General features: G+C 36.3%; 6 protein-coding genes, 1 long non-coding RNA gene and 1 pseudogene across 14 annotated transcripts; 4 read left to right on the top strand and 4 right to left on the bottom strand.

The window, feature by feature from the left end:
- The first annotated feature begins 142 nt into the window (after positions 1 to 142).
- On the top strand, positions 143 to 2279 carry LOC147946785 (uncharacterized). Its single transcript, XR_015586870.1, has 3 exons — positions 143 to 834; positions 1190 to 1806; positions 1905 to 2279. It is a non-coding gene; the product is annotated as an uncharacterized LOC147946785 (long non-coding RNA).
- A 4916-nt stretch (positions 2280 to 7195) lies between these two features.
- Positions 7196 to 7704, top strand: LOC104776740 (uncharacterized). The gene has a single exon (XM_010500852.3). It carries the CDS (start codon positions 7257 to 7259, stop codon positions 7506 to 7508), a length of 252 nt encoding a protein of 83 aa, XP_010499154.1. The 5' UTR covers positions 7196 to 7256; the 3' UTR covers positions 7509 to 7704.
- A 930-nt stretch (positions 7705 to 8634) lies between these two features.
- LOC109131122 (uncharacterized) lies at positions 8635 to 9174 on the top strand. Its single transcript, XM_019241698.2, has one exon. The coding sequence runs from the start codon at positions 8711 to 8713 to the stop codon at positions 8972 to 8974; it is 264 nt and encodes an 87-aa protein (XP_019097243.1). The 5' UTR covers positions 8635 to 8710; the 3' UTR covers positions 8975 to 9174.
- A 247-nt stretch (positions 9175 to 9421) lies between these two features.
- Positions 9422 to 13729, bottom strand: LOC104776741 (uncharacterized). Of its 4 annotated transcripts, none has more exons than XM_010500853.3 (15): positions 13502 to 13729; positions 13198 to 13285; positions 13003 to 13111; positions 12824 to 12916; positions 12634 to 12738; positions 12464 to 12547; positions 12267 to 12385; positions 12082 to 12183; positions 11886 to 11999; positions 11749 to 11805; positions 11584 to 11650; positions 11427 to 11480; positions 11255 to 11332; positions 11130 to 11165; positions 9422 to 10952 (listed from the first exon to the last, which is right to left on the bottom strand). In XM_010500853.3, exons 2-15 carry the CDS (start codon positions 13215 to 13217, stop codon positions 10833 to 10835), a joined length of 1158 nt encoding a protein of 385 aa, XP_010499155.1. In that variant the 5' UTR covers positions 13218 to 13285; positions 13502 to 13729; the 3' UTR covers positions 9422 to 10832. The 4 variants fall into 4 exon arrangements, with proteins under 4 accessions (XP_010499155.1, XP_010499158.1, XP_019099217.1 ...); XM_010500856.3 differs by having other exon boundaries at positions 13498 to 13725; XM_019243672.2 differs by having other exon boundaries at positions 13003 to 13108; positions 13502 to 13656.
- LOC104776742 (putative E3 ubiquitin-protein ligase XERICO) lies at positions 9511 to 10077 on the bottom strand. Its single transcript, XM_010500857.3, has one exon. It carries the CDS (start codon positions 10075 to 10077, stop codon positions 9679 to 9681), a length of 399 nt encoding a protein of 132 aa, XP_010499159.1. The 3' UTR covers positions 9511 to 9678.
- A 741-nt stretch (positions 13730 to 14470) lies between the features above and the next one.
- LOC104776743 (uncharacterized protein At3g49055) lies at positions 14471 to 18085 on the bottom strand. 2 transcript variants are annotated; one of them, XM_010500858.3, is made up of 5 exons: positions 16311 to 18085; positions 16151 to 16227; positions 15659 to 15770; positions 15416 to 15532; positions 14471 to 15025 (listed from the first exon to the last, which is right to left on the bottom strand). In XM_010500858.3, exons 1-5 carry the CDS (start codon positions 17715 to 17717, stop codon positions 14675 to 14677), a joined length of 2064 nt encoding a protein of 687 aa, XP_010499160.1. In that variant the 5' UTR covers positions 17718 to 18085; the 3' UTR covers positions 14471 to 14674. The 2 variants fall into 2 exon arrangements, with proteins under 2 accessions (XP_010499160.1, XP_019099218.1); XM_019243673.2 differs by having other exon boundaries at positions 14471 to 15157.
- Positions 18086 to 18255: 170 nt separating this feature from the next.
- LOC104776744 (E3 ubiquitin-protein ligase RGLG5-like) lies at positions 18256 to 20880 on the top strand. Of its 3 annotated transcripts, none has more exons than XM_010500859.3 (10): positions 18256 to 18406; positions 18703 to 18919; positions 19011 to 19095; positions 19193 to 19333; positions 19428 to 19541; positions 19636 to 19700; positions 19787 to 19866; positions 19953 to 20186; positions 20279 to 20432; positions 20517 to 20880. In XM_010500859.3, exons 2-10 carry the CDS (start codon positions 18719 to 18721, stop codon positions 20652 to 20654), a joined length of 1212 nt encoding a protein of 403 aa, XP_010499161.1. In that variant the 5' UTR covers positions 18256 to 18406; positions 18703 to 18718; the 3' UTR covers positions 20655 to 20880. The 3 variants fall into 3 exon arrangements, with proteins under 3 accessions (XP_010499161.1, XP_010499162.1, XP_010499163.1); XM_010500860.3 differs by having other exon boundaries at positions 18707 to 18919; XM_010500861.3 differs by lacking the exon at positions 18256 to 18406 and adding an exon at positions 18432 to 18577 and having other exon boundaries at positions 18707 to 18919.
- A 15-nt stretch (positions 20881 to 20895) lies between these two features.
- Positions 20896 to 22711, bottom strand: LOC104776745 (cytochrome P450 86B1 pseudogene; annotated as a pseudogene). The gene has a single exon (XR_015591555.1). The product of XR_015591555.1 is annotated as a cytochrome P450 86B1 pseudogene (transcript).
- Between the last annotated feature and the right edge of the window lie 767 nt (positions 22712 to 23478).

The raw sequence follows: 23478 nt of genomic DNA on the forward strand, positions 1-23478 counted from the left end.
CATGTTAAGTTATATATTGGATGTGATATTCTAAGGCTCCAAGGAAGGAGATCAATCAACAAAAACAACCATCCCATTTATGATTTTCTATAGGGGTACTCTTCAAAAATCTAAGATCATCTAAATATCATTACTATTATTTGTAAAATCGTTTATCTAATAAATCTTTGTTTTGTAAAAAATTACAAAGATATGTTATTGGAGTTATAATCAAATAATTCATTTGGATAAACGGTAAAACTATAATTATACATCTACTGGAAATGGATAAACAGGCGGATCTAAATCGTAACTGTTGATTTACTTTGATCATATCCATCAATTTAAAAGAACAAAACCTAGAAAGGGTTTTTCTATGTGTGGTCTCTCGCCGTCTTCAAATTAGGTTATTCTTTGCCTCTATTTTTCTTCTCAATCTCTTTGTTTCCTTCTAAACCCTAATCTCTCTTTTGATTATACATCAAATCTAATTCTTCTGTTCAATTAATGTCAATGATGGAGATGTTCATCATAATTATCACAGTAAAAGTTTTCTGATTCTGGGTATGTTTTTTTTTTTTTTTTAATGTATAGTCAAACTTCATTATGTACCTTGAAATTGACATGACAGTGATCACAGACTAAAATTGTTGGAGTCTCTCTGATTTAATTTTTGTGGTTGCAGGTAGTTATCTCAAGAAATCTCTGAGGTACTTCTTCTCTTTTGGGTATTTTTTTGTTTGTGTAGTTGCAGAGACTGGTGCTGAACAATTGGTTAAGAAAACTACGACGATGACTACTGAATCCTCCATGAAAGATGCTTTCTCTACTTATGATGATTATCTCAATAACTTTGTAAGTGATATGTTTTCCTCTTTTTCAAATTCTCCCTACAAATCTCGATGTTGTTATGGTCTATAATGTTAAAAAGATTGAAACTTGTGTCATGGGATTGAGTATTTTAGGGATGATTTGTGAGGCAGACAATCAAAGTAATGATCTTTCAAATTGCAACTTCGATTCTTCTGTTATTTTGAGTCGAGGGTGGGTTTTGTGTATCGTCCTGTAGTGAATTTGGAGCTTTGAGTCCTTCCACTATGATGAAATTGAGTATAAAGGAGAATGCTTTATCTTTGTAGAATGATAAACGAGAAAGAGTGGTGAAGGCAAGTCGTGATATCACAATGAATAATAAAAAGTTATTTTTCAGGTTCACAGATGTCTATGGTTCTCCTAAAGATATCTTTGCTAAAAGGTTAGTTTCTACGGTGTACAAGGAACATTCTCCACTTGCTTTGGGTGATGAGGTTTGGAGGCTGAAAATATTTGAAAGGACGTGACTTACCATAAGAAACTTTATAAATTCAGATAAGTTATTCAATGTATAATGGTTATTAATTACTTCTTTTGCTGTGGACTTCTTGGAGAGTTATCAAGTAGATCATCACCATCACTTCTTTTTCTCCCTCTTACTACTACGTAACACAACTGTATACAGTGTCAATCCATCACCATATAAGTTTAAAGCTTATTGGATCCGTCGCATCCCTCCTCGGTTATGGGCTACTGCGTATTTTGAAGGACAAAGGTTTGGACATGTAACCGCAAATATAGTTGAATCCTTAAACTCATGGATCACTGCTTTTGAGGTTATTATAAACCCTCCAAAGTCTCTGAGACCGCCTGGGTAGGCCGAGGAAAAGACGGGTTCGAGCTAAAGATAGAGGACGAGTCAAGAGGGTTGTGCATAGTAGCCGGTGTAACCAGACCGGACATTTCAGAACCACTTGTGCTGCACCCATTCGATCTGCAACGAAATCTGTGCCTGTAAGTTTCTTAGCTGTTTTTGGATAATGTTAGTGTCCTAATCGAATTCACATATCTGATTTGTCTGTTGATTTCTTGGGAGAGGAACAATACTGCAGACTGAGCAGGTTATCGGAACAGAGGCGAAAAATGCAGGAGTCAACTCTATTCTATGTACTGTAAAAATTTCGTATCTTTGATAAATTGCAGGCGATGGAAGGAAACAAACACATGAAGAGCATTGCCTGTTTGCTGAATCCTTTTTTTACTTTCTTATATGCTTAGCTTGAGCATAATTTTACGCATAAACTCTCTTCTTTTCCTGTAATTCCTAATGTCAGATTGTACTTTCATTTACTTTGTACTCAATGTAGCTTTGAACCAAAAAGAACTTGATTATTATTATTATCACACGGTACAAAGTGTTATGTTTTCTTAATGTAGTCTTCATTACAGTTCAAATAAAAATCAGTCTGTACCAAAATATGAAACAATTTCCGAAAGACTAATTTCCTGAAAAACTGGCGAGGTCGTCCGAAAGACTAATTTATAATTATTTGTTGGTTTGGATTTAAAAATTAGATGATTAGGGTTTAGATTTTACAATTAAATTGAAATTATATGTCGATTTGGATTTACTAATGAGATAGTTAGGATTTAGATTTTACAATAATAATAAGGTTTAGGTTTAAAAATGAAGTGGTTAGGGTTTAGATTTTCAATTATAACTAAATTATATATAGGTTTGGGTTTACAAATGAAGTGGTTAGAGTTTAGATTTTACAATTTAAACAAAATTATATCGGTCTGGTTTAGAAATGAGGTGGTTAGGGTTTGTATTTTACAGGTAAAATAAAATTATATATCGGTGAGAGTTTACAAACTTAATTTATTAATCAAATATCCAAAAAACAATATATAATTTCAACAAAAATTGAATCAAAAGACGAAAATCTTTTATAATAAGATTATATATAATTTTTTAAAAATACTCTAAATATCATCGGAAATATATTAATGTTTATGCACATAATTTTATATCTGAACATGTAGATTAAATTATGATTAAAATTCGAGTCTATTTATGGTATTACGATGAGAAATGTCAAGGAAGTGAGACAGAAATGGGTAATTCATATAATAGAAAACATTGTACTTAAAACAATTTTCAAAAAAAAGGTTGACTATATGACAGTTAAAGAACTATTTTGAGACAAGTATTTTGAGAATATGGGGTATTTTTGAAAATATTTTGAGAGTTTTTGAGAATTATAGTTTCTACTAACTATACAAATTAAACATTTAAATGAAGAATACATTTATTTCGTCTAAGTTTCTTATCCAAAATTGATTTATAACATTATTATATGAGTAGTTATTTAAAAGAGAATGGTTTATGGGACATAAAATTTCTAACAGGATGAGATGAGATGAGATGCGACTGGACTAGACGAGATTTAACACTCCATAAAAAAATTACTTTAACATTTTCGACAAACAAGGGATGTGCTTGATTATTATGGATGGATTGCAAAAGGAATTTATATTTCCGAGGTAAAGAAGATGAAAATCATGTTTATTTTCGGTCTGGGTTGTGGTATTCTACACCAAAATATTGACAAAACACCGTAAAAGAGTGTCCAACTAATTTTTATGGAAAATTCTAATATTATACAATTAAAATTTTACAACCTAAAAGGGTTTATTATCTGACTGAATATATGTTTTACCAGTGTATTTTAAAGTAACTAATTTACTAATTATATACATATACTTTAAGAAACAATAATTAAAGTTTGAGAAAAAGTCCATTCTATTTATAGTATTAAGACGAGAAATATTATGTAAACTGAAACGGGTAATTCGAACAATGAGAACCATTTTATTTGTTTAAAAAGGGACATAAATTTTAGATAAAAGTAATTAAATAATATAAGTTCATAAATTCAAATGTAAAGTTTTTACTAATTTTGATATGGATTGACTATGCGGCATGCAATTAACCATTTTGGAACAAACAATTTTAATATTTTGGTATTTTTGAAAACAATTATATAATTTTTGAACATTATAATTTTTTTGATAATTTCAACTAACTAAATAAAAAATGTTTAACGAAGAATTATATTCAATCCTATCTTTATTTTTTACCTAATCTCTTTTAGTAAACATTGTGTAACAAGTAATAATTTAAAAGAGAATGAATATAAGACGAAAAATTATGATGGATATGGGAAAAGAAAGGACGAGACGGTATGAGAAGAAACGAGAGAAGATGTGCTGGGATGTGAGGGGATGGGATAGAACGTGTTTCATGTTCCAAACTAAATATGTTTAGGTTTATTTTTTAAAAATTACATGAGAATAACACACTTATGCTACAACACTTGGACTAATATAATTCTTAATCGATTTACGAATTTAAAATTTATATGAAAATATTTTGTCCCGTGCTATAGCACGGGGTACTACCTAGTTGTGGATTAATTATAGAAATAGGCATTTGTTTACCTAAATATTTGAAATTAGGAACTTATGTCCGTGCTTACAAGATTATGCATTTTATTTCGACCAAAATGACGAAATTGTCCTTACTTCCCCATCAACGCTCAACTTTGTTTTCTCCTCTTTCTCTCCGCCGTGAACCAATATTTTCTCAGACTCTCAAATCCAGTTCTTCATCGTGAATCAAAGAAAGACTTATTGTCTATGAAGCTTTGTTAGCCGTATATCCATTAGAATCTTAGGTTGTTGGATCTCGACGCAGATTTGAACTCAAGTGATGAAAGTTTCATCTGCCCTCATTTTTTCTCACAACGATTCACCCTTCCCAACTTCCAAACGATTAAGAAGATGATGGCAAGATCTCGAATCTTATCAACGGCGGTGACGATCATAGTGAGTTCCACCTTGAAGATGGTTACCGTCGTTCAAGGCTGGCGATTGAATCAGTTACCTACTAATTTTATTCAAGATTTGTCAATCACAAAACATGTAACTTTTAGTTTTTGTTCAGATTTGAAAATGAATTAGAAGTTTTAATTCAATTAGTGTTTATGATTCGAAGAACCCAAGGGTTCTCTAGACATAATCCTTTTAGGATTTAGTTTCTTTTACATATTAACACAATTTATTAAATTCATTGAATTTGTTGGTTCTCATAGATGGTTGTTGATGGTGGAAAAGTGTGTTTTGTGATGGTGTTAGTCGGAGAAGAAGAAAGAAAGAAGATATAGATAATGAAGGATAAAATTGTAAAAAAATGCCTATTCTTATAAGTATGGACAAAAGTCCCTAATTTCAAATATTTAGCTAAACAAATGCCTAATTCTATAATAATCCCAAATATTTTAGTTCATGATTTGATATGGAAAGATGTTGTGATTGTCTTTGATTTTAGATGATCACATCAGTCGTCACAATTAAGTACATACAGGATGAAGAAAAAACGGATCAATAAAAGGAAATAAAGTGATTTTCTTTTAATTTTTTAATTTCATGTAGAAGTATTTAATATATATTAAAATTAATAAAGAACTGATTCAGTTAAAATAAAATAATGTTTTATATAAGTTTTAATTTATTATTATTTCACATATATAATTTGAAAAGATAATATTCAATTGAATTTGAATATCTTTTTGAATTTTTTTTTGCATTGCACATATAGTAGGTTATTATATAAATATGATATCTCTGTGATATATCTCTCCCAACGAAGAGTTCGCCCTAGCCGTCAACAAGCTTCAGTTCTCCGTTTGCCCTCTCCGGTGGTCAGCGCTCCTCGCCGCTGCCGTGAGAGGGTACCTTAGTCTCTCTTTTGCTGTTTGTTGTTTAGTTCCTCGCTTCCTTTAACTCTTGGATTTCGGTGGAGATTGGCTTCACTTTGGTTGAGACGGCAGATCTTCACGGCGGGGCTTGCGAGTTTCGTCGGCGGCCAGCTTCTCCTTAGAGAGTTTTTTCTTGGGTTTCCTAGATCTATTATTTGGAAGATTCGACAGAGTTTTGAGTTTCATGGTGATTCCCAAAAGTTGCTCTCGAATCTGTGGTTGTGGTCTCGTTTGTTTCTTTAGCTCGGTAAGCTGATCTGCTGATATCTTCTTCACCGTTGTCTAGAGCTAAATGGAACTGTTTTAGTTTGTTTCAATTTCTTGGGTTAGTCGTTTAAGTAGATGTTTGGCCTTGGACTGGGGAATCTTTTGGTCTGCTTAGAGTTTCAATTTGGGTTTGTGGAGGTGGTTGGAAGTGTCATTTTGCAGAGAAGATGCTAGCAATTCCGGATCTGGTAGATCCACTGTATGACTCGAAGAATAAGGTATCTTCCTTGCTAGGTCCTTTCCTGTGTTCTTTCGTTCATGTGATGTTCGATTTGAAGCCGTCAGTGTTGTGTGGTTGTGATTGCGTTACCTGCCCAGCCTTTACCTTCCTATCACCCTTGTTTATCTCGCCCTTCCTTGGATTCCTAAAAGGCGTGTTCCCTCTCTAAGCTTAGGCTTCGTTTTGATTGAAGAAATGCTAGTATCCTTTGTATGCAGTTGGTTCTTCTCATTGTTGTGGCTTGTTGTGGTTGATAGTTATCTCGGTTAGACTTCGCTCCTTGTCTTGCATTGCAGATCTGTTTAGATTTGATTGTGTTTTGAAGGCTTCTATCTAGACGTTATGGGACGTTGTAGTCGTCGTCGTCGTATCCGGAAATGTTCGAGTCTTGTTTGCCGGGTTATGAAGTTCTTGGTTCTTGTTTCGAGAGATTGGCTCTCATATTGATAAGAGGTGGTGGTTGTTATTATTGGATTTGCCTTGGACATCCTTGGTAAAACTCTTCTACAAGAGCTTCAGAAGAAGAAACCATGCGTTTGGAGACTAGTTTATTTCATAAAGGTTCAGCCTAGTTTGCTTTTGTTTTTAGCTCTTGGGTTGATCCTCTTTCCAAAGTTAAAATGTTTTGTTTTGTTGTTTGTTTTCTTTGTTGGTTTTTCTTATGCGTTCGGGGATTGTTATTCGTCTGCCGGCTTTGTTTCCTTTTTTTGGGCTTTAGACTCCGGGGAAATCTTGTCTTCCGCCGGGTTAAGTTATATTTTAAAATGTATTCCACCTAGTTTATCAATAATACCAGATGACAAAATATATATATATATATATATTTATATATATATATGATATCTCTAAACATCATTTATAAAAGAGTACTATAATCGATGAATGATGGAAGTCATATTAATAGTGAATCATTATCCACTTAAGGACCGATGTGGCTTTTGGAGTTAGGAGTAGTTGAAAGTTGAAACATTATGAGAAGTTAAAGGATACAGTTGGTCCTTGATGGAGTCCATCATCATTCTCGTGATGATCATGCAAGTAGAAAAAGATTTGTTCAGCCTTGAAGCTTCTTCAATATATAAAATGGATAAAGAGGTTAAAATCTTTTTATATATACATCTTTGATTGCTCTTTTTCTCTTTCATATTCAAATTATGAACGATAAAGGAATCATGGAGACTAAAGCTTCCATAGGGGAGACGGGCCTTGGCGGGCTATCCCGGCAGACCAGCATCACTAAGACCAACTGCATTTGCTCACCGACCACTCACACGGGGTCATTTAGGTGCAAGCTTCACCGGACTCCATCGCTGCAGCGTAACAAGAGCGTTGAGACGAACATACTTCAAAATCTTATGACCAAGCCAGATGATTCTAGCACCGGAAATGAAGCAGCAGCTAAGTAGTCACTATAGGAAGCTTAGGGTTTGTTTTTGTGTCTATGCTTTGGAGCATTATGCTAGTGACCAAACAAGGTATTATAGTGCTATTCTCTTTTGTCTCTAGTCTTGTAGTGAGGTGCAAGTTTTTTAATTTATATGTGGATATGGAAGCTATGTAAAACATTTATATTTACTTTTTCAATAAATTTATTGATCATTATATTTTCCCCACTTATCAATTTCGGTACAATCTTTTACAATACAAGAAAATCTATGAATTATGTCATTAATTTTTTTCTAATTCTCGCCTCCAATACCACCCCCTTAGGCTTTGTTGGAAAATGATTTTCTTTTTCTTGGTATTACACGTTGCCTCAAGATCTTGGCCTTTAAGATGTTTAAAAGGGCGTTATGATCAGATAACTTTTAGACAACTAGAGACGGAATAGTGCTACAATGGCAAATCAATATTTTCGTCTTTCAAAAGATTACTAAAACATCTGTAGAGACGATTGCAAGTCGTTCCCAAATTATTTGAAGTTTCTAGGCTCTCATCCACAGGTTCTCTCAACTATGTTATGGGCTGGGCCGTGCGGGGCCAGATCAATTAGGTTGACACAACCTACATCACTTTTTGACCAAGCAACAAAGACAAATCTGAAATCTACAGGACGACCGACGAAGAGACCCACGTTTTTCCTACGCCTCTCCATCCAAGTTGCGCATTAGATACAATATTATTTGGCCATCGGCATCTAATTCGATCATAATAGTGTGACGAATAACCAACAGTAACTACCATATACCATTTCGCCGTTTGTAATCGTTGGCATATACGACCTTAGAAAAATTATAAACCGTTGGCCCACTTCAAGGATACGAAGTTGTTGAAGTTTTCGACCAATCAATTTTGCTATTGTTTAAAGCTAATCTCTCACACGCTATGTTTCGTATTGGATCCCTTACCTATGTCATTAGGCCATATCTCTAGACATGTGCATTAGAATATATTTAAAATCAGCCAAACCTCTAGGAGTATATTTCTATATTTGCTCGGACAAGACATAAAGAAAAATGGGAATCGGATTCACGCCCATCTATTATGTTGACTTCGTAACCTCATTACATTTCTTATATAAACGACCCTTACGATAGCTTTCAAAGATATCGCTACCAAAACAACAACACTCGAAACAAAAGACAGCTAAAGGGTTCTAGTTTTAAGGATGGTTCTTGGAAACTCCTCCAATCACAAATCTCATCATCATCATCATAATCATCACCACCGGGACTCGATGAAGGAGTTCAGAGCTGTCTTTTCAGCAGAAGATCCGATTCAGGGCTTCGAGTATGCAGATGTGAGGAGGTCGAAGAGCGAGAAGATGGGCACGAGAGAGGTTGCAAAAGCGGAGGATGTTGACAAAGAGGCAGAGGAGTTCATCAAGTTTGAGCATACGAAGTTCAGTAAGTGGATGACTAAGAGCGCCTAGTGTATGCCGTATGCGGACAAAGAATAAGAAATGATAAAAGCTAGTGGCATACCATATTGGCATATTCTATATAGATTGTATTAAATGATATTGTGTTCTTCTTCTTCTTGTTTTTATTTTTGTTTTGTAACAAAATGGGTGCTCTTGTTACCTTTGTCTACAAAAGGTGCATGGAAATAAAGACTATGATTAGTACTAAACGTAATATTATGTACTTTTAGATCTTTAGTCCCACGCAATTTTTGTTTCTGATAACATACAAAATCTGGTTTGGATTCGAATATTAACTAACTACACAAACACAAACCATTACACTATACAAGTTATATACTCTTAGTTTCACATTTAAATGCAAGATTGTCACACTAATCATGAATACATGAAATTAAAGTGCAAGAAGATATAGAATATAATTCTTTCGAAAATGTTAAAATACAAGAGTTTAAGAGTTGAAATATGCGTTCTGCATTCATATAAGACAAGAGATGAAACCCCTTTTTAAAACCAAGAAAAAGGGGAAAGCACACACATACAACAATTAAAGTCATTGTTTATTATGAAAAAACCCCTTTTCCAAACCAAGAAAAAAAAGGGGAAAAACATAGACACCAAAAAGGGTAAAACAGAGGATAGAGAATGTGGCATTTCCCTATAAAAGGTAAAAACAAAGCAGAAAAGAAAAGTGTAAATAAAGATTCACACCACTAGAGAATAGACCTGCAAAGTGGACATGTGGTGTGGTTATTACCAAACCAGTTGTCTAGACAAGCTCTGTGGAAGAAATGCTTGCAAGAAACCAACTCACTCACTTCCTCTTCCTCTTTAAACCCACACAGACACACACAACACTCCACACCTTTCTCTTCTTCTTCACCTCCTCTGTTCTCACACAGAGACTTGAACTTCGTTATCGAGACTCTTCTCCTCAAGAAATCCTCTTCAGCCACGTCGTCATCTAAGTCGATGGAGGCTTCGCTCTTGGATACCACAATTTGAAAAACAGACCTCACCATGTTCTTTAACAGAGTGACTAAAACAACCGTGTTCTTCACCAGAAGTGGTAGTACTCCTTCTGGCGCTGTCGGAAACTGCGAAAGACCCATTTCTTTGTAATGTCTTCTTATTTAGCTTCTATAAACAAAAGATGAAACTGAGAGAGTCTTTTGAAAGTTTTGAGACTTGAAGAAAAAAAAAAACCCTTAGAAGAAGAGAAATATAGAGGAAGTATAGCCGCCACTCATGTTCCGATGGGCGATTGGGTTTTTTTGTTTTTGTTTTTTTAACCAGCGGTGGTCTACGCACGTGTCGACACAAGAGAGGTTGTCCTTAGAGACTCATCCCTCTCAATGTCTCAACTTGATTGTGGTGGACACAAGGTAGGTTCGTCCTTTTTATAACGAAAACAGAATTAAAAAGTGAAAAAACTCTGTTTTTGTTTTGTTTTTTTCTATGTTGTGTTTTGTTTGTAGATCTTCTGACACGTATTGCGATCAGCCAACCAGGTGATGCGTTGTGGAGAGCTCCTTGTTCTCCCGAGGTCGACTCGTAATCGACACGTGGAGACTCACTCTCTCACGATCGCTAACTTAAGAATGCCATGTAATAATGTCCAGACGCATTGACAAATCATTTCAGAGTCCACACACCTGTTCTGTTTCAGCTCCTCACAATCTTTTTTGTGATTAAAACCATGAATTATTATGGACAGTCCTCTTTACTAATATCAATGGAATCTGTTTAAAGAGATGTGGTTCATCTCTAACCTGTAAAAATGTATATATGTTGAGACAGTCTATATAGTATATATAGCACCTCAGAAGTTTATCCTGGCTACAAGAACTACTAATATGGTAAGGTCCTATCGAGAGGTGGTTGAATTGGATGGGCTTTCAACTTGTAACGATTTGAAATAATCCTTCTCTGCGTTTTCTACTCTTTTCTCGAACAATTTCCATTCCATTTGACATCTATCTCTCACCTGCAAAACACACAAATTTTAAGACAGATTGGTCTATTAGGTTTCTTGCTAGTCAAGGTATCTAGAAACCTAAGATAGTCCTAGGTTTTTTGTTATAGAGAACCCATGAAACTCTCCCAAAAACATGACCAAGCTTCTCTTTCAAACAAAGGCAAATACAGAACCAAGTTTTCTTACCCCTTGCCATGGCGCTTTTCCGTTCTCTGAGTTTCCCTAAACATATTGGCAAGAAAAGGAGAAAGAATGAGATTTTGATTGTTATCTTTTTCCTTGGAGAGGAGAAGGTGAGCAAGTTAGTTAACCTCATTGCCAAGGGAAGGGATAAATTGATGAACGATCCACTGAGAGTCTACTATTCCTATCTTCTCATATGCAGGCTCCTTCATTTTTCCACATAAAAATGGAAGCCTTAATCGATCAAATACGCAATTACGTTAATATAAACACTAAGCAACATGGTAGTCTTTTGTGTACCTCAACACATCTTCTGAGTGCAAAGTCAAGACCCCAACCATGAACCAAATCATTCTGTTTTCAGTTCATTATTAGGTTTAAGTCAGGAATTTGGGAAAAGGAAACGGAAACTCTTAAAATAGTGGAATAAGACAAGAGATAATAATGTAATTGTGACCTGGATCATATGCCACACGCAGCGCCACGCATTTTTTGAGAAAACAGGAGCCATGATTTCCACAAATCTGTGGTTTTATGAGAGACCCAAAAATTAAGCTAAAAAATATGTGGACATGTAAAACTTGAGTTCGATTAATCGATAGAGAGATTATTCTAAACATACCCAGCACACGGAGGGCGTGGAGGATGAGAGCACCAATCTAGTTTCTCATCTGTTTCCCTGATTAAGATTCAAGCCACATATATTGTAAGATAATAAAAAATCATCTAGAGAGGAAGTTATGAGTCAGATTTATATACTTATGGACTTCACTATGTTCTCTTCTTTTGGTGATCTGCCAATTAAACCCTCTCTCTGGGTCCAAACCAGGCTGCGAAATCTCAAGGCCGTGCTTCTTCACTATGCGTACGTATCTTCAATAACAAACATAGGTTAGAGATTTTCTATTGAGCTCATTAACTAATGGAAGTGAGAAAGTAATTAAAATAAACTCACTCTTCTGCGTTGAAGTGATCGACTCCAAGATCTTCATCCCATATAAATATATAATCGTATTGTGCTACAATGTCCGGGTGCAAGAATCTCTTTGCATACCACCTTGAAATTCACAATATTAGAGTCAAGAACGTCATATAGCCAGATAAAAATTAAAAGGGGCTTAAGCAAAGATATTGATATACCATTTTGTCTGCTTTTTGACACTTATGTGTATTGCATTCTTTGACCACTCAAACTCATCATTCCACTCACTAGTCCTCCCATCGTAATGAAACAGAACAATTGTAAAGTTGTCTGAAAACTGGTTTTTTGAGTAGACAATACATAATGAGTTTACTGTTTAGTAAAAAGAGAAAACAAGAAAGGGCATCACACAAACCTTGTTAATATATGCATCTATATTGTGTCTCTGCTTATAACCCACAGTAAATGTTGCTAGATATCTCGGTTGTTTCTTCAAATCCTGATGAAACAGAGAAAACAAACTTGAAGCTAGTTTTACTGATCACACATGAAAGATGGTAGTAATTTTCAAGAACGAGAACAAACCTCATCAGGGTTCCCCCATAATCTGCGCAAGTAGAAGTCTGATTCGGATGCAATAATACCGGGTGGTAATCTCTCAGCGCCTCGAGGATTTGAAGGCTCCCATATCTGAACCAAAACATTATCTTATTAAGCTTTGGTTTTGTTCTTAAAACATCAAAAAGATACGTGTACATTCCAACATATAACATGCCTTTGTGATATCAATGGCTTTGGGAGGAGTTGCAGTTTCTGAATTCCTATGTGAGATAGCAATGGAACGAAGAAGATTTCTGGGGAGACTCGTCTACACAATTAAAAATGGCATGAGATGGAGGATAAAAATCTAAGAAACAAAGAAGACTTTTGTTGGAAGATAAGAATAAAAGGAACCTGAGTGATCCATAAAGATGGAAAAGATAGTCCAAGAAGAATGCCAAAAGCTATAGCAAACAAAGCAGTTGTAAGAAGCTTCATGCTCTCTTCTGATCTCCTACTACTACTAATAATAACAAAAAATCACATTATCAACGATCTGACTGAGAGAGAACAATAAGAGAAAAGAGATATAAAATGGGCTTTTCTTACCTGCGTGACAAGATTCCCATAGTTATGTTTTTAATTACAACTTGTCATCAACAACATCTCGATCACTACTGTTTCTTGATAAACCAAACTGAAATCAATCACTTGATACGATCAGAACAAAACACGAATGATCAAATCAGAAGACTTCATTTGCTTTTATCACCTTAGATTAACAAAACAATGCTACATTCACGTGTCATCAGCAATGTTGATTAGCCATAAAAAAATTTATACACGACAAAGCACGAAGGTGATGATAACAATAAAACATTTAAAATATAAAGAAAGACGTGACATTACATACAACGTAGAACACCACGAACAAATTTGAGACGAGTTTACGCGTCTTGATGATCAAATTAATGGTATTCTTTTTTCTTCTGGAGATCCTTATTCCTCCGGCGATCTCCAGTCTTCAGAGCAGACGTGTGGAACTGAAAAGCTGTTTCGTAATAAAACAAAAAGAAATTGATATTTTTGAGGAAATTTTAGATTTTTATGATATGACTAAATTAGAGGTGATTAGGCATATAGAAATTTGAAGCCAAAACGGGGAGTTTTATAACCTTCACATATATAGAACTTTTTTCAATTAATTTGGGTAACTTACTCATATGAACAAATATATTAGTCATGAACTCATGATGACTCCTCCTCCTCACCCACCCAAAAAAGAATAAAGATCAACAAGTTATAATCCTTTGATGGGTTACAATTTGAACGGTTCAAAAGTCAATGCTGTATAAATCAATATCACCCTTTTTTTGGAAACTATATATACCACTTTGAAACGAAATCACAATCTTTTGCATACATTTATTACAATATATTTTAATTTATTTTTACAAATGTAGTACATAGCAATTTATCTACCATTCTGAAATTTTAATGGCTTTCCTATTATACATGGTCATTTGGAAAAATAAAAAGTGTTGAAAAAAATAAGTAAATATAAATTGAAATCTGTTGATGAATAGTTTACTATTAATCTAATATTTCTCAATTATTTATGGTACAAAATACCTATAAGATCAATTCATAATAAGTTATGATGAACAATTATTATTTATTATATTAAATGCTCTATTTTTTTCAATTGAATTTTATGTTCAGCAAAAGTAAATAAGATTAGTTATGAAGTCAACAAATAGCTAAGAAATTGAGTTACATAAGTTGAGTTTTATCAATTTTGGATGCATCTCTTATAACTTTGATCCATGAGATTCATCATCATCTGAGCCATTTGCACTCTATGATTTTGAGCAAAAAAGGATGGTAAGAATCACATTTTGTTAATGATCACTGTAGTGTTGGGTGTGGGAAACACCGTACTCTTCAATTTTTTTTTTTGTCAAACATTACAACATGAAAACATGTTAAAAGCTTTGAAAAACTTTTTTTTTTCAGATGGGTATATACATAAAAATCAAAAACAAATACAGAGAGTATGTTATTTTTGTATACAGTACCGGTTTTATCATAGTAGAGGTTCCGCGAGTTCCATCTCGTTCGCACTCTCTTGTCCCGACTCAATTCTTCGACCTCCCACAAAATCAATCCCGAGAAGTTGCCACGGCCAACACGCATATCTAGCTCTGTTTGAGTTATTCATGTCTCTATGGGTTTCTAATTCTTCAACTTTACGGTTTAGCTCTTGGATTCTTTCCCTCAACTTAGTCGCCCTATTGTCTGCGAGTCTCAGAGATCTCTCTGCAGCATCCCTTGCACCCATGGCTGCAGCAGCTGTCTCTTCCTTAAACTTTAGTTTCTTCTCTGATTCTACAATCGCTTGCTTTGCCTCTTCAAGTTCTTCTTTTAACACAGACAGCTAAAAAAACAAAAACAATAAGAGTTAAGACTATCATGCCTTAGGTCTCAGGAATGGCATACCTATAACTTGAACAGAGTGCATTAATAGGATCCAAAACCGGAGAAACTTCTTTACTCACTCCACCAAGAACTACACATCATAAACAGACTTAATCAAAAGGGAGAATCTCTACTCCCAGCCCAATTTCTAAGGCCGAGGACAAATCCTGGATACCCTAACTATCTCCTAAACTTCCTTTATTACCGGTAAGCTTTCTAGTTAACTGACTCAACTATAAGTACTAGTACTGAGCTTGGCAACATAGTTATAATCCACTACAAACCACCTAGGGTAATTACAATGCTCCTGCACTAGACTAACCTCAAGAACTTATCAGTTATCACGTACCTGGGATGTGAAGTCTTGTTCAACAGCTCCACCAGCAGCAGCCTCCTGCTCGGCTGCTACTTTCCATCTTGTTATTTCTTCTTCAGCAGCAGCAATGTCGGTCATAAGTCCTTCAACCTATCATCCGAAGGAACCCAAAGTTCAACAAAATCTTGAGACAGTGTTATATACTTTTTCATAAAAAGCCAAATGATGCAAAACAATCAGCTTTCACAGCAATCTAGGAGGCTAAAATTCACTCACGTTTTCATTCGCTATTCTCTCTTTTTCTTTAAGTTCTTCTATTTGGCGCATTCTCTGGTTGAGCTCCTTCGTTTGAGTGTCCAACTGTTTCCTAAGAGCGCTAGTCTCTTCCCTGGTTGATACATGCAAATACAAGTGGTCCGCATAAGATACATCAACAAAAGCAAGCAAAAGAATTACTGTGGACAGCAAAACAAACTAGAAAACTAGGAGTATTACATATAAAAAATGCATTACTCAAGAAACCACTTAGAGATGTATTTAAAACAGTCACTTCCATGACGTTTCATTGACCACCAAGTACGATGTTGCAAGCACAAGTGGAAATTCAAGTTCCTAATAGAACCTTCATCAAAGTTTTCTTTGCCTCACCGTTGCTTGGCCACCTTATTTTATGAGGTATAATTAAGCATCTACTTTCCTTGCGACCAAGTAAATTCCTCGACTAAAGTTATTAGATATAAAGGAGGAGTTATGCGTGAGAGAGCTTGCCTTGATTCCTCCAACAAGTGCTGCAGTTCAACGATCTCAAGCTGAGATGCCTTGACAATATTTTCCAATGTGCTGGCCTGCATTCCAATACGGAGACGTCACAAGGTACCCGCAGAAATGAAGTTCATCAAAAACATAATCGGCATAAGGGAATACACACCAGTGAATATATTTCATTCTCCTCTGTACTATGATCATCAGTACTATCACTATGGGAGTCCTGAACCTTGCCATCCTTTAAGAATTTATTGAATTTGGAATCAACACCAACATCTCTCAAACCATTCTCTGCAGCCTGGAACATTTCTCTTTTTTGGAATGGCTGCTCCGCGATCATCCTTTTGGACAAAGCGCTCCTCAGCAAAGTACCAATATGTTCCTTCTCCTTAACTAATAGACCCACGGTTTCATTCAAATTCTTCAGTTCATGGCTATTCTCATCCACCAAACTCTGTGCTTTCCCAGAAACCACTTTGGTCAGTTCGAAGATGGATTCCATACCTGCTAAAGAAGCTCGAATGTTCTCTTCCATCTCTGTCTCTTGAGGCATAAAGAAAGACTCAGAAAAATCTGACTGTTCTGAACTCTTTCCATCAACTATCCTTACAACCTCGTAAAGCTGGTCATGGATCCTTGACACAAGATTCAGCTGATCCATCAACAAAGGACGCTGAGCTACCATCTTCACTTCCAGAGCCTTCAACTTTCCATCATACTCATCAACCAACTGTTTCAACTCCAGAACTTCACCTTCCAGTACACTAACCTTCTCTAAATTACCTTTCTCAAGCTCAGCAATCCTCTTATCTTTCTCACTCACACGCCTCTCTAAATCATCAACAACTGAAGCCTTCTCCGCAACCTCCAATCGCAAATTACTGATAGCAGACTCCAACTGAGAAACCTCAACGGCTATCTCATAATTCCGCTGGTCCATCTGCTCCCTAGCTTCATTTCTCGACTTTGCACTAGTATCAATCTGCCTAACGAGCTCCTCCACGATTTCATTAGTACGCTTAATAACCCCATAAGCAACAGAAGCTAGACCAGTGTATTTCTGAGACTTGGGAAGACCCCCATTTGAAAAATTCTTAAAGCTGCTTACTTTACCAGAAATCTTTTCAATCCCAGATACCAACATATGCGACGAATTCTCAATCTCTGCTTTCAAAACATCTCTAGATCTCACAGCCTCTTCAAGCTTCTTCGACATCTCATCCTGCTGCATAATCAATTCATCTTTACCTTTACTCACATTCTCAAGCTCCTTCGTTAAACTCTCCTTCTCCTTCAAGGCTTCATCTCGCTCTCGCTTAGACTCGTCACGCTTCTTGATAGCCTCGTGAGCAAGAGCCTTTAACCGATTGAACGACACCTGGAGCTCCGATTTCGAACTCTCAGCAGCTTCTCGAGCTTTCTTCTCACGATCGAGTTCCGCGATTAGTTCATTTATCCTCTCTTCCGACGCTTCTTCCCGCGGCGTATCTTTCAAAACAACAGGCGCTGGTTCGTCGGACTCAACGTCGCTGAGGACAGCATCGGTGTCCTCATCGTTTCCGTTAGCCATCTCACCACCGTACGATCAGTAAAGAAGATTTGGCCTTCTCTCCGATCTAGGATCGCAACAGTGACGTGCAAGGAATTGGAACGCAAAAATTGCTTCGTCAAGGAGGCAAAATTGGAATAAAATGGAAGATCGAAAAAAACAGCGTTTTCTCTACCAAACAGCCGTCACTGATCTGAGAATGGAGATTTACGAAAAGGGTATATCGGAGTAGGTTGGAAACAAAGAGCCGATCTTCAACGGCGGAGGAACTTCAAATTCGACGGCGGAGAAGACAGAAGAAAAAGCAATCTCGGCGGTGGGTTTGGTTAGTTTACTGACTCTGTCTTCTTCCATTTTATATTTTTTTTTAATTAATTTAATAGACTTGTTTTTGTATTATTTGTACGGCCAACTATGTTAAAACTTAAGCCCGTTTACTTTTGGCCCAACTATGTTAAAACTTAAAGGCCGTTTAGTCTTTTCTTTTTTGTTTGTTTTTTGGGAAGATGATATCAAATCTTACCTAGATAAGAGATGTTTTAGTTAAAAGATTTTGCTTAAGGAAGTAGTGATAAATCCATTCCCCGATATTATAGCTAACTGAATTTGTATATAACAAACTCTGCATTCTAAAAAAATTGATTTTCACAAAGCATCATTCATTCAGCAGATTCAGTGTACGCAAAGACAAAATCGATTCCTAATAAAAGGTAACATAATTGCACTTTCAAATTTACTGCTCATTCTTCTCTCCAAGTTTTTTTTTCTTTTTTTTCTTTCTACGATCAATTGAATAAAAAAAGTTGGATCTTTTCACTACCGGCCGACGACGCTTCAGTTTCCAAAAAAAATCAATTTTTTGATGATTTTAGTATGTTAATGTAATAAAAAAAAAACAAGAACTTTACTGATTCAAACAATGTCAAAAAAAGAAGAGAAGAACTTCATCAGATCGATAAGTCTCCAGCAAAATTGATTTTTTTTTTTTTTTTTTTGTGTGTGCAAGGCAGTTTGATTAATCTATGATGGGAAGTAGCAGTTCAAAACGCTCGAGCAAGAGAAGCAGTCGTAGATATTCTCAAAGTGCTTCTTCATCTTCTTACGGACACAATCTAAACTACACTCCAGAGGTTCCTGCTTCATCTTCCAGTTCCAGGTCTGTGAAGAACCAAGGCAATAAGAAGTATTCTCAGATTGGTGATTACTACCGTTCCATTGATGAGGTCCAGTTTCCATTTTGTTGGCCATGTTTATGAGAGATTCTTGAACGTTTCTTTTGTTTGTTGATTCTGTTTCTTGAATGTTATTATATAGGTTACGGCTGCTCTTTCTCATGCTGGTTTGGAGTCATCGAATTTGATTGTTGGTATAGATGTCACTAAGAGCAATGAGTGGACAGGTGTGAAAAGTTTAATTCTTTTTTTCTTTTAATGATGTATGTTTAAGCAATTGAAGGTTATAAGTAATGTTTTGGTGGGTTTGATTTTGAATTCAAGGAGCGAGATCATTCAACAGGCAAAGCTTGCATTACATTGGAACAACTCCAAACCCGTACCAGCAAGCTATTTCCATCATTGGAAAGACTTTATCTGGTTTTGATGAGGATAATTTGATCCCTTGTTATGGATTTGGAGATGGTAATGATATAAAACAAACCAAAAAATACTTTGTTATTATTAGCACTGTATGTTTTAAGAGAAAAATGTTCATTTTAATGTTTGATTCTTGCAGCTACAACACATGATCAGCATGTCTTCAGTTTCTATCCGAATGATACATTCTGTAACGGGTTTGAAGAAGTCCTTTCACGTTACAGAGAGATTGTTCCTCATCTGTGTCTTGCAGGTTTGACATTAAGAAACTCCTTTTTCTGCTTGTGTATGTGTGTGTGTGTGTGTGTTTTGTTCTGTTACATTACCTTTGGTCGCTCATGTCACAGGGCCAACTTCTTTTGCACCCATTATCGAAAGGGCCATGACTATTGTGGAAGAAAGCGGAGGACAGGTAAATAAAAAGATTCTTGTTTTGCTACATTCATTATCTTACATTAATCTCATGATTGACTAGGTTCTGATGTTTATGAATGTCAGGTGACAAGAAGTGTTGATACAAATCAAGGCGGCCTCAGCTCACAAGAACAAAAGACCATTGATGCGATCGTTAGAGCTAGGTACATATCTCTCCTTATGTCTATTCGAAATCAGATATATAATAATATACTCTGTGCTTTATTATAACTTGCGGTGCAAATCGCAGTGCATATCCTTTATCGATAGTTCTGGTCGGTGTTGGAGATGGTCCTTGGGATACAATGAGACAGTTTGATGACAACATCCCTGCTCGTGCCTTTGACAATTTTCAATTTGTGAATTTCACTGAGATTATGGCAAAAAACCTTGATCCTGGAAGAAAAGAAGCAGAATTTGCACTTTCCGCCTTGATGGAGATCCCGTCTCAGTATAAGGCCACCCTCGAGCTCGGCCTACTCGGGTTTATATCTTGACTTTTTTATTGAGAGTATTACTGTAACCTCTGCAACTACAAAACTCTTTATTATATGACCCTTGTTTCCATATTTGCAGACGAAGAACTGGAAAGTCTCCAAACAAGATTGCTCTTCCACCACCAATCAGTGCTACTAACCCATTTCTGAACACCACCCCGAAAACTTCCTGGTCAAGCACTGTTGCAGCCACTGCACCGCCTACTTCAGCTGCTAGTAGTAACGAGAGAGAGGTTTGTATACATGTCTTTTAATCATAAAGAAACTGTGCCATAATTTATATATCATTTAACCAAAAATTTTAAAATGAATTTCAGAGTTGCCCGATCTGTCTGGTTAATGCAAAGAACACGGCATTCAACTGTGGCCATCAGACTTGCCATGGATGTGGACAAGACATTGATAAGTGTCCCATTTGCCGCACCACTATTGCAGTTCGCATCAAGCTCTATTAAGAAAGGTACTTTTTCATCAGATCATGGACCACAAGGTGAACGAAACCCGTTATTTTTTTCTGAGGGCTTCGCCATTGTTTCTATCTCTAGGGGAATACAAGATTTTGTAGTTCTCCATTTATTCTTTCTGTACATAATTTATTCTCGCATTCTTACTGTACTTGGATTGGACACTTTTCAGTATAGCTTTAGAGCTTTTTTAATAAACAATAGATTGTTTTGTTTCCATGATAGTGTCAAATTGTGAAAACATAAGTGTATTTAGTTAAACATATACCACCACAACAGATTTTAATACTAAATATTGAATACCGTCTAACATAACTTATTTTACTGAGTACGACTTTGTTATCCATAATATACCGAACCGATAATTTTCAAACCAAACTTACCTTACGAATTGCGGGGATGTAGCTTAACACGCATACCGTTCTTCATGTACAATGTAGTCGTGAGCTTGGGAACAATCTCCTGTCCTTGAACCACTTTGACTGAATACCTCATCAAGACTGCTGCAGCCACCATTTTCATCTGTGTATACGCAAACTTCATCCCAACACATAGCCTCGGACCTGCGTTGAACACAACGTACTTGAACTGAACGCCGCTCACAATTCTTCCTTCTTTGATCCATCTCTCTGGTTTGAACTCTTCCCAGTCTTTCCCCCAAATCGATTCTATTCTCCCCATCGAGTAGACCGAGTAGTGAATCCTAGCGCCTTTCTTCACCACTGTCCCATCAGGTAACACATCGTCTTCTAAAGCTTGTTTCATCTCCATTGGAACCGAAGGGTAAAGCCTCAGTGACTCTGTTAGAGCAGCTTGGAGATACACCATTCCCCTAAGCTCTTCAGCCTCGAACTGGTCTTTTGTTTCTTGTGTTGTACGTTTCCCTCGGATCTCTCTGATTTCCCTTAGGATGTTCGTCTCGACTTGAGGATGTTTCTGAACTAGCCAGAAGAACCACACGAGGGCCACTGATGTAGTGTCCCGACCCGCAATGATGAAACTTGTGCAGAACTCTCTGAAGTACTTGTCTGAAAAGTAGTTTCCTCTTGTGATACCTTCTTCTTTCTCGTACTCTCTCTGCATAAGGCGTGACAAGAGATCAGAGGACTCGTTTAAGTTCCCCATTTTCCTCAGCTTGTTCCTCCTCTCTCTCACTGTCTTATTCGCAAATGCATGAACGATTCTGACCGCTTTTTTCAGCTTTCTCTCATACCCAATATCTAGAAACCTCAATGGCTTCCACACAAAAGGAGGTATCAGAAACCTTGCAAGTGTATACTCCGTGGCTTCCTCAAAAGCCTTAGCGAAAGGAATCTCAGGTAAATTGATCTCTAAAGATCCCGGATAAACCCCAAATGCAGAGATACAGATGTTGTCGAAGGTGAAACGCAGGAGCACATCTTGTAGATCAAAGACTCTCTTAGAAGTAGACAACTTCTCCATCAGCGGCACGAGCTTCTGGTCCACCAGATCTCTCATGGTAGCAAACGTGTGCTCCAAGAAACGAGAAGAGTGCATCTCGGTTTTAGCCACACGTCTCTCTTCCATCCAAAGCTCACCATCAGCATTAAAGATCCCGTCTTCAAGAAGCTCACGAAACCTCTCTCTATAGAACGCACCTTTTGGATAGTTCTTGAAATTGGTTTTGAGAATGTGCTCGATGTTTGCAGGATTCGCGGTCATAATTCCGTAAGACCCACCGAACCAAATTCCTCTGTAATGAAACGTCCCACCAGCTCTGACTACGCCTCTGGTGCACCAACCAAACAGATCGTGTTTGTTTAGGGCTAACGGCGGTATGATTCCCAACACTGGCCACATCACTGGCCCACCTTTGCTCACTAACTTTTCACGCAAGTAACTAAAAAGAAAAAGCCCTACTAGGGCTAAAGCCACGTCCGATAACCTCAAGTGGGTGTATACCCATTCCACCGCAGAAACTAGCATGTTCATCTCCATTACGTCAGAGACTTTTGGCCGGTAGTGAAGAAAAACACAAAAGGGTTTAAGCTTTTCGCTGAGTTGCAATGTAGAATTAAGATGGTAAGGGGTAATAAATAACCAACTTATGAGATACCAGTATATTATTAAATGACCACACCAACTTCATTAGACCCCGAAAACAGGATTAATTAACTATTCGGCTAGTATATAGTTTTATTGAGGAAACATAACTATAATAGTGGGGTTAGGCTAGCTGTAGCGGTTTACTAATTATATAGCTCATACAAAAATGCTAAGGAAGTAATGTGTTTCACAGAAATGCACACTTTGGCTGATTATATAAACTATCCTATATGTATTACGCAATGTTAAAATAATGTTTTTGTTGCTGAAATTATCTCTACGCCTTAAATATTTCCTCAACATGATGGTTTCGCATATGAATGGGATATTTATATTTTTGTCAAGACATACTTATCTTAGAATTATAAATTTATAATCCATCTGCTAGGCTCTAACTCCCAACGACTTTAAGCGTTGGGTGAAAACTAGTCGTCAACTTCAGCAAAAAAAAATTTCAATAAATATTTGTAAATATGTAATTAACTTTGACCATAAACGGAGACAAAAAGAAAAAGATCTTCAAACTTCATAATCTTAATCACTAATTATGATCATTACGAAGGTACATAAATAGAACATTAATTATGGTCCCCCTTCTTTACATCTTATACATAGAGATTGCCTTTTTATGAAGTTGATGAGTTTTGCATCTAACATCGTCAAATGCTATTGTTCTTGTAAGAACATACTGTAACTTTTGTTAACGGGGGAAAAGTGGAGATTAACTAATTGAGATTGAACTTATTCG

This window comes from Camelina sativa, chromosome 3, assembly GCF_030686135.1.
Source record: "Camelina sativa cultivar CO46 ecotype springtype chromosome 3, ASM3068613v1".
NCBI lineage: Eukaryota > Viridiplantae > Streptophyta > Magnoliopsida > Brassicales > Brassicaceae > Camelina > Camelina sativa.

What these genes read in the sequence shown, in the direction of transcription:
- LOC104776740 (XM_010500852.3), top strand. Translation starts at nt 7,257, where the DNA reads ATGAACGATAAAGGAATCATGGAGACTAAAGCTTCCATAGGGGAGACG.
- LOC109131122 (XM_019241698.2), top strand. Translation starts at nt 8,711, where the DNA reads ATGGTTCTTGGAAACTCCTCCAATCACAAATCTCATCATCATCATCAT.
- LOC104776742 (XM_010500857.3), bottom strand. Translation starts at nt 10,077, where the DNA reads ATGGGTCTTTCGCAGTTTCCGACAGCGCCAGAAGGAGTACTACCACTT.
- LOC104776741 (XM_010500853.3), bottom strand. Translation starts at nt 13,217, where the DNA reads ATGGGAATCTTGTCACGCAG. An exon ending in TATGGGGGAACCCTGATGAG is followed by an intron (nt 12,548 to 12,633) that starts GTTTGTTCTCGT and finishes CTGTTTCATCAG; the next exon opens with GATTTGAAGAAACAACCGAG. An exon ending in CCACGCCCTCCGTGTGCTGG is followed by an intron (nt 11,651 to 11,748) that starts GTATGTTTAGAA and finishes ATAAAACCACAG; the next exon opens with ATTTGTGGAAATCATGGCTC.
- LOC104776743 (XM_010500858.3), bottom strand. Translation starts at nt 17,717, where the DNA reads ATGGCTAACGGAAACGATGAGGACACCGATGCTGTCCTCAGCGACGTT. An exon ending in AGAGAATAGCGAATGAAAAC is followed by an intron (nt 15,533 to 15,658) that starts GTGAGTGAATTT and finishes TTCGGATGATAG; the next exon opens with GTTGAAGGACTTATGACCGA. An exon ending in AACAAGACTTCACATCCCAG is followed by an intron (nt 15,026 to 15,415) that starts GTACGTGATAAC and finishes TTGTTTTTTTAG; the next exon opens with CTGTCTGTGTTAAAAGAAGA.
- LOC104776744 (XM_010500859.3), top strand. Translation starts at nt 18,719, where the DNA reads ATGATGGGAAGTAGCAGTTCAAAACGCTCGAGCAAGAGAAGCAGTCGT. An exon ending in TAAGAGCAATGAGTGGACAG is followed by an intron (nt 19,096 to 19,192) that starts GTGTGAAAAGTT and finishes TTTGAATTCAAG; the next exon opens with GAGCGAGATCATTCAACAGG. An exon ending in TCCTCATCTGTGTCTTGCAG is followed by an intron (nt 19,542 to 19,635) that starts GTTTGACATTAA and finishes CTCATGTCACAG; the next exon opens with GGCCAACTTCTTTTGCACCC.